At 30.9% G+C, this 9,137-nt stretch overlaps 1 protein-coding gene and 1 long non-coding RNA gene across 4 annotated transcripts; both read left to right on the top strand.

Moving 5' to 3' along the window:
• The first annotated feature begins 1,383 nt into the window (after positions 1-1,383).
• Positions 1,384-4,931, top strand: LOC111033554. Of its 3 annotated transcripts, XM_022314343.1 has the most exons (5): positions 1,384-1,573; positions 2,333-2,588; positions 2,668-3,979; positions 4,053-4,239; positions 4,329-4,931. In XM_022314343.1, exons 2-3 carry the CDS (start codon positions 2,403-2,405, stop codon positions 2,878-2,880), a joined length of 399 nt encoding a protein of 132 aa, XP_022170035.1. In that variant the 5' UTR covers positions 1,384-1,573; positions 2,333-2,402; the 3' UTR covers positions 2,881-3,979; positions 4,053-4,239; positions 4,329-4,931. The 3 variants fall into 3 exon arrangements, with proteins under 3 accessions (XP_022170035.1, XP_022170036.1, XP_022170034.1); XM_022314344.1 differs by lacking the exon at positions 4,053-4,239; XM_022314342.1 differs by having other exon boundaries at positions 4,053-4,931.
• Positions 4,932-5,020: 89 nt separating this feature from the next.
• On the top strand, positions 5,021-6,053 carry LOC111033555. The gene is made up of 2 exons (XR_002604432.1): positions 5,021-5,224; positions 5,597-6,053. It is a non-coding gene; the product is annotated as an uncharacterized LOC111033555 (long non-coding RNA).
• The last annotated feature ends 3,084 nt before the right edge of the window (positions 6,054-9,137 follow it).

Raw genomic sequence — 9,137 nt, 5'->3', positions numbered from 1 at the left:
ATTTGTCTTGCATTGCTGTTTACAGTTACACCGGTCATATCCTTGACCGCCAAGATTTGAAAATTGTCTATAGGCATTCTGAACGTTTGTGTGTTAATGGTTTAAGTAAAACATATTTCGTTATAATAATACATAGTATTTACAAATTGTTTTAAAAATAGTGGATGGCATCCAAGGTTTATAGATTATAGATAATCTATAAACCTTGTTGCGGCTCGACCGCTATGTGTGGCCCGGCCCTTCTTAATTAAAAGCTATAATTTGTTTGAGCCTATGCATTCCATTTTCAAGGAGAGTTGTGCAAACTTATAATTATGATAACATATGTTATTTGTTGTAATATAAGTTAGGTTAGGACGTTAGGTTATGTATAAAAACACTTATAAATAATTGTTGTTATGTATATAATAATTATGTATTATTCATTCTGAAAATATATACAAAAACAAATTAGAATTAGAAAATAAAAAGAACTCAAAAATTAGCACACAGTAACTTTTTATAGCTTACCACATTCTGCAAAGCCGTCATCCTATAAACAATGTATTTAACAACATTTATAACTAACATGTATATTACATATTATATTTATATATAAAAGTGTTTAATATTATTCACTTCCACCTTCATCGTGGCCAGAATTTTGGCCACCGACGACACAGCACTCGGGCCTCGGACATGGTGTACTTATACATCATTACAGTCACCCAATTATTAAATTACACCTGATTTAAAAAGCGACATGCATTGTTTCCCGAGCGTGCTCCCTCAAAATCCAAACTTGGTGTCTCGAAGGTGTCGCGTTTTTTTATTTACATTTCAACGTGTGATGTCATTTCTACATTCTTTCCCGAGATCATCGGCCAGTAGTTGTTGAAATACATTCCCGTTACGTACGGCGCGCTTTTTCACCGCGATATTTTTTTGGATTCTCTTCTTACGCTTTTGTTTTGTAAGCCAGGAGAATTTCTTAAACATTGTTTTCTGTGTATGTACCATCATTAGACGTGTACCGTATACCACAGATAAAGATAATATATATATTATCTATATCTGTGCCGTATACACACTTTTTCTAAATATAACACAAAACTCATGAAATTCCCGTGTTGCCGTATAATCGAGCACTGATAAGTGATAACAACAGTGATTAATAATAACGATATAACGACGCCGAGTCCGAGTGTCGTGTATGCGTAAAATATCCATAATATTATAGTTATTAGTTATTATTCACTATTTATCCTACATATTTTTAATAATAAAAATACAGATGTTATTTAACATATAATATAATTATTAATTACGTTTACAATATGATGCTATTATATATTATTTTCTTTAAAATGTCGAAGTTAAGGCACATCACTATGGTTAGATTGTGTGTGATCTGCGGAAACGTCGACGGTGTTGATGGAGTTTCGTGTTACAATAAATTTATTAACAACTCATACTAGACTTACACTAAAACTACTCATAATGTAATGGTTAAATTAGGTCTTGATTATGAAGGAGAAACCCTGGAGAAACACAACATCGTCGTCGTCTGTTCTCAAGAGCGGTGCCATCTTTAGTGAGTGTATCATGACTATTTTTATTAGGTATTCCAATGACACTGTTACAATACTACACCAAACCACACATAAACACAACTTAGACTGTAGCAATTGTATTAAGTTAATAACTATTATTATATAATGTCATACGGTGTCATTTATTTATTAACATACAATATCATGCTTATAGACACAATTAATTAAATTACTTTACATTGAAATACCAACTGTTCAATTCATATTACTATTCAAATATAGGTAATAAAGTATTTTTTTCTAATAATTTAATTGAACTAATCATAATAATACTTTTGTTCTTCTTATACTTACATTTATGCACCACCTCTATGTGTTTCTTAAATGTATTGTTTTCATTATTATCAGAAGGGATACATTCTCTAGGCTACAATTCATTTTATTTATGTAAAATAATAGCTTACATTATTACAGCTATAATTATTCAACAATTGCTGCTATTGACCTTTATTCGGTCAGCAATGCAATTCACTATAACGTGTAGTTTAAATGTTACTTACTAATTGATTACAATATGCTCTCCACACTGTTTTTTATTTAATTATAAAAGTGTTGTACTTATTACATTCCCTATCGGTGAGCTGATTTTTATATGCTTATGAAGTTACATGTCATTGATATGCAGTTAAATATCATCATAATAATAACACATGCAACACATATACGTTGAATATTTAAGCTGATAATATTTGAGATTGTTATTATACATACATTACAACGGACTTCCTTTGATACTGTAGGTAGTTCAACCATTCCTTGAGATTGCGGCTCCAGGCTGGAAGCGGAAGTGGCAGTACCGGTAACAACGGGATGGAGATAAAAGTTGTCGAAGTCCAAGTGGAAGATGTAATGATGGACCTAGCTGAAGAAGAAATGCTACGAGAGGAAGTGGTACAAGATGACATTGAGTATGTGGATTTACTTCCTACTGACGTAGAGGCAGAATTTGAATTCAGGGATGCACTTGACGTTTTACTACCAAACGTCAATGAAGAAGTTAGTAAATACATCTTATTAAAATTAAAATAAATATTTATAACATTATATTCTTAATAACTGTGCATTTTAATTGCAGTTCGTACCGATTCCTCCTGTTGTACCAAGAGCACATGCGCCCATGAGAGACCATCTGGCTGGCATTTGGCACTGTGGTTCCCGCCATTTCTCCTGCGAGTGTACTTCAACGGGTCATTTTTCTACGTGTTGCAATAACGGTTCAAATGGCTGTCATAGGAGATCGTGTTATGAGTCCACCACCAGAGTTATTAATTCGTTTGTTGGTGGATGATTCGGAGGTAGCAAAACACTTTCGGAAAGAAATCCGCCGGTACAACAACACTCTGGCATTTGCGGCTTTCTCCACTGATCTGAGCCCAAGACGTTTGCCTGGTCAGGGACCAAGAGTATTCTCCGGTCACGGGCAAGTGTATCGTAGGATTAGTAATGGATGTTGTCAGAAATTAACTAATGCAAGCAAGGTATTGCGAGTTGTATTTTTTATTGAATCCGGGGCAGCAAATCACATTCGCATGGCACAACAGCCACGTGAGCGACCACTATTGGAGAACTTGCTTGCAGACTTAGACAGACTGTTATGGCTAATCAATCCATGTGTGGTGGCTTTCGAGTAATATATATTACTTTAAATTATTAACATATACATAATCTAGCAAAATGCGTACATCACACTCATTAACAAACTATATTCGTATAATCAAATAAAAATATTACTTCAAGTTGTAGTGTGTTGAACACACATTACATTAGTATAGGTATTGCTTTTACGTATTTCTATATGATACAACAAATAACTTTGGTTAACATTGCATTGAATACACATTCGTGTAGACAGTAGTGCAACATTTTTGTTTACAAATTTATAGTTTACATTATAATTACTAATCACTCGTTAAAAAACTTTTGATAGAGTTGGATTGCTCCTGCCATCACCGGTGTTCACGCACGGACAACTGTATGTAGCGGTTTCCCGAGTGAGGGACTCTCAATCCATTAGAGTTGGTATATACAGTGATGACCGTGGTAGATTCGTCACTAAGAACATTGTCTACAGAGAAGTTCTACATGCGATATAACTGTACAATAAAGACTATAAGAACTCATTTACCAGAACTTAATGAACATTGAATCCTATCTGTGTGATCAAATGGATCTGTGTGATTCAAGTCTGTGTGACAAAAGTCTGTTTGACAAAAGTCTGAGTGACAAGTCTGTGTGACATATGGTTTATAAGCAGTCGTAAGTATGACTCGCGGAAGAGAGAAAGTTTGACGACCTCCACGTGGTTTTCTCTAGATGCGGATTTTGTAATGAATACATAACTGTTGTCGAACATGCATTTAACCTGACTGCGACTCGCACACTAGATGGTAAATTATTTAGAATTATTTATGTACTCAAAAATATATTAGCAGATATTTGTATGCATTTGTATTATTTCAGAACATTATACTAGAAATGACTTTATCAATGAAGGTGTAACAGCAACAGAATCATTATTGTACTGCTACTAAGACTTAGGGGAAATTCGACAACCTCTAAGTGCTTCTCTCTTGATGCGGATTTTGTAATGTATTTGTATCAAATGTCAAACATGCATTTAAACTAACTGCAACTCCCACACTAGGTGGTAAATTATTTAGAATTATTTATGTACTCTAAAAATATATCAGCAGATATTTGTATGCACTTGAATAATTTCAAAATATAACAAAACAGAACCAGGCATACAGCGGGGCACAGTAATGCAACAGACGAGGAGAGACCGCTGGACACCCAGTCACAGTTTTCGGATTGCTTGCCTTCATCGTGTTACCCGTCCGTTGCACGTCGTCCGCTATATGACAAAGTCGGATGGCCTACCTGCCAGACCACGCTCAAAATCGAGCCGGGTGACTGACTTCCTAGACACTCAAAAATTGCGGCAACTATACAACTTAATTTCTTTTTGAATTTCTCTCTTTTTCACTTGCATCCAGCATGCGACGGGTCATGCATCCAATCCACCATACACACATGCCCTATAACTCATAGATTTGCATAGAGCAATGATTATTAATTACAAATTTTTACAAATTAAATACAAAATAAAATAATTTATTTGTCTAATCTTGCATACAAAAAACAGTCAAGAAGCACTTTTGCCAAGTCTACCGCTTTGTGGAATAAACAATTTCTCTCAACTAAGTCATCTGATTTATTTAAATAAAATCTTGGTGTTTATTTAATTACACCCAACGAGACACGTTGGAATTCACTGTATGGTGCAGTGGTGCTGCTTAATAAATAAATTTAAAATAATGAACTTAAGTTTAGAATAATAATGGACAAATTGGCTTTTGGTAGGTAAATTTTAAATCTTAAAAAATTATTAATTATTTTATCTATATTTATTATGAACAATATTTTCAGATTTAATAGAAGTGATATTTATTTCATGTGTCAATATCAAACAATTATGGGGCCAATTTCAATAAGCTTGTATTTACTCCAGGGTGATACTAACATGTACTTTGGTCATCTCCTACCTACAATTGAAGAATTAATTTATAAATATGAATTAATGACCAGTGATCAAATCATTATTTGAAAGCTGGTGACTGCCATACTTAATTGTATGTAATAATTAATATTTTTAAATACATTAATCTTATTTAGCCAAGTACATACTTAAATTGTATACTTTTTATTTCTTTTCATTTTAGGTGTTTTTGGTTTACTTTATTGGTAAATACTATTTACTAAGTAGTAAATATATAGTATCTCTTCCAGTCTTACAGATGTAAAGTGTAAAATTTTAATCAGCTGATCTATTATTTATATTTATATTTCTGTGTAGTACCTACATTTATATACTCATGAGCTAAAATAAACAAACTTTTTTTTTATTAGCTGCTGGTATAAAACCATTTTAGCTCAACAATTATTATCTTAAGGATTTACAACTTAATAAACAAACTTAATTCATAATAATTTTTGTTTTTTAGGTATAAAAACAAAGTTTTAATCACTGCTGCAGTCTGCCACCCACTATTTAAAAAAGCATGGATTACAAATGATATAAAAAAATAATTGGCCCCAGAATATAAAGCGCCTGTTATGACTTACATATCAGTGATGATGACAATAATGTTATAGAAAATAACCAAATGAAAGATAATTTATCTTCCTTTTTTACCTGGTCACAAAATTTCTGAAATTAAAAATCAACAGTTACTGATGAAATAGATAGATATTTGGGCTCATCTCCAACAAAGACTTAAGAATGTTTGCATAATTTACCCGCTATCAAAAAAGTAAGATTTGTTGAAAACTTCTTATACTATTAGTAGTAATATTACAAAAACATTTTTACTTAGTTTTCAGGTATTTGTGAAGTACAACACTCCACTACCTAGCAGTGAATCAGTAGAGAGAGTGTTTAGTGTTGGTGATGCAACAATACAAAAAAAGAACAAATTACGAATTAATATTTTGAACAAATTATGTTCTTAAAATGCCACACTCAAATGTTCGATTAATATAATATATTATGAATGATTCAGAATCAAATTGATTTTTTTGTTTTGTATTTGAAAATTATTTCAAAAACTTAACTATACATAGTATTTCTGTGGTATTTTAAATACTTTATTTTATAAGTAATTCAGTAATTACTCAAATACTTTATTAAAAGTATTTTTTACAACAATTAACAGTATACATAAACCTAATCTTGTCTCCATATAGTGTCTCTGCGTCATGTTATAGTGATAGTCATACATTTTTGTCTTGGAAACATCGAGCACACAAAATGCTAAACAAAATATAGTAAATGTATTAGTAAATGTTGAACATACAAATTTTTTAATAATTTATCCATTATTTATTTGTCTATATCGTGCAACTAATGTACTTACTACCTTAAACATAAAATGTATACAGATTTTAACAATTAAATGCAATTTTTAACTGTTATATGGCTTAAAAGCTTAAAAAATTTACAACTTATATTAATTTATGTACGTTTTGGAAACTGCCTTTAAAACACAAAATATTATGAATAATTGTTGTTGAACATATAATTAAAAGCATAAAAACCGTATTCAGTATTAATAGTTAGGTACATCTTAATGTTATTGGAAATGATACCACCTGTGTAACAGAAATATTAAAAAATTCAATTACCAAACCTACACAATGTGATACTTATATCACGTAATTTAAAAAAGAATTATGGTACCCATCATTTTTCAAAAATAATTGGTACTTTGTATGTGAAAAACCTACTACAGTTACAATTATTTGTAATAATCGATCTTTTGTTCGTAAACTAACATTACAAAGTTCTGGTAAATTATTTTTGAAAGCTGGGTGTGAAGCTCATACGACTAAAGGCGTATTAATAACAGAACAAACTGTAGAATCGTCATTTGAAACACTGCCTTTAGAATTAAGTATTTTAAATGATTCATGTTGCAATATTACTCTTAATCAACGCTATCCGAAACCCATTCATTTAGATGAAATTAAAAATTAAAAATTCGATAACGAAAGTTTTTAATAAAATAATTTCAAAATTAAATACTCAAGATGAATTACTAAATTCAATATTATTAAATAAGACATATGAATTTGTATATACAAACAAATATTTAATCGTTATAATAGTTGTTATAATATTATACGTCAGTATAAAATTATGTATAAAAAAATAAAAATAAATAGGTCAAATTTAGAAAACATAAATTTAGGTTATAATCCTGTGCCCATTGCTCCAACAAAAACATAAATTTGACTTTGTACGTAAAAAATACATTTAAATATTTTATACATGTAATCTTCAATCTTCTATACATTTATTCATAACAAATAGTTACATTATATTTTTTTTTAATATATACATTACGTCTATAAACGCATTTGTTAAAATACATTTTAGACATTTTTCATGTAATTTTATATTTTTATTGTGATATTCAATGCATTTTATATTTTATTATTTAATTTATTCACTGTTTTTTCATATAGGTCTTATATTGACTCTTGTATAGTACTATTTGAACATAAATTTTACTTTCTATTGAATTTTGCGTTTTAAATATTTCAGGGTCAACTTCAAATATGGTCTAGATAGTTTAAGNGTACTATTTGAACATAAATTTTACTTTCTATTGAATTTTGCGTTTTAAATATTTCAGTGTCAACTTCATATATGGTCTAGATAGTTTAAGGCATCGTTAAGCTATAGTTTTCCAGAAAAAAAAATCACAATTAAATAAATTTTAACTAGTAAAACGATAGAAAAGGGTTTTGAAAGTGTCGTTTGTTTCAATGAGATGAAAGTAGAAAGATTGAATTTTGAACACAAACACGATGTTTATATTTTCATGTGAACGACGAACTGTTGTGTGATACAAAAAATTCGTGAAGTTTTTTATTTCATTGTTTTGAATTAAATTCGAATAATTAAAAATGTAATAATTAATGTATTTAAAATTTTTAACCTTCTATATTTGGTTTATCTTCTCATGTAGTTGGTGATCTAGCTGCACGTCGTTGCTCTTAGATGAATGTTGGTACAAATTTATGGAAATAAACTTATGAGGATTTATATATTTACCTTTACGGTCTTCCGATGGAGTTGACGTCATCGTTCGGGTGACTATCACTTTGCATACGACAACGGCACTACCTTAATTCGGTTTTCAGTTTTTCACGGTTGTAATTTTGTGGTGGATCTATATGTACGAGTATGCCTACTTTAATGAAGCAAAACAAGAACCTTTCCATATTATGGAGTGATATAATATTATCCTAACATAGGTACTGTTATCTGTTTGTCTTCATATTTTATTTTCAGATTTGAAATATTTGGGTGACTGTAATTTGTCTGAAATTACATCTCGCCATACTATAATATTATTGGCCGCAATACGTGGCGGCGGTGGCGTGTAGCAAACATAAAAATGATTTCATACGATATGGTGCCGTTGCTCATGGTGTTAATGGGTGGTACGAAATCATTGAAATAAGTGTGTGAGATTCGGTAACCTGTACTTGCTTCCGATAGAACAAGCGTCGTTGTTCGTGGCCTCCACATCATTGTTGTTTTCCGGATCTTGCACCGATCTGTGCGACTCATCCGGACCACATTAGCGGGTGCTTGATGTGACATCGACGCATCACACTCATCGTTTTAATTTGAGCATAGCCTAAAATATTAACTTTTAATAAAGCTTCATCGATCAAAACAGTATTAGCGTGTTTTTTTTATATTAATCGTGATCGAACGATTTGTCGTTTGTTTTTACTGCGCTCAAAGCTTCACACAATATCTGTTTGATGACAAATCTAATTCAAATTTAAAAAAAATAATTATCAAAGAATAATATTGAACTGAATAGTATTAAAATTTTATAGAGACGTATCCATGTGTTATTACAGTTAGGAGTTTTCCACAACTGGACAACATTTTTTACCACTTTAACCCTTCGTCCTTTGTATTATATTCTCTCTATTAATTAATCTTAATTTATTTACCCAGGA

This window comes from Myzus persicae, unplaced genomic scaffold (genome assembly GCF_001856785.1).
Source record: "Myzus persicae strain clone G006 unplaced genomic scaffold, MPER_G0061.0, whole genome shotgun sequence".
NCBI lineage: Eukaryota > Metazoa > Arthropoda > Insecta > Hemiptera > Aphididae > Myzus > Myzus persicae.
This window is presented reverse-complemented; position numbering and strand designations above follow the sequence as displayed.

Coding starts and splice junctions, on each gene's coding strand:
- LOC111033554 (XM_022314344.1), top strand. CDS start 2,403: ATGGAGATAAAAGTTGTCGAAGTCCAAGTGGAAGATGTAATGATGGAC. Junction 2,589..2,667: donor TACCAAACGTCAATGAAGAA/GTTAGTAAATAC, acceptor TTTTAATTGCAG/TTCGTACCGATTCCTCCTGT.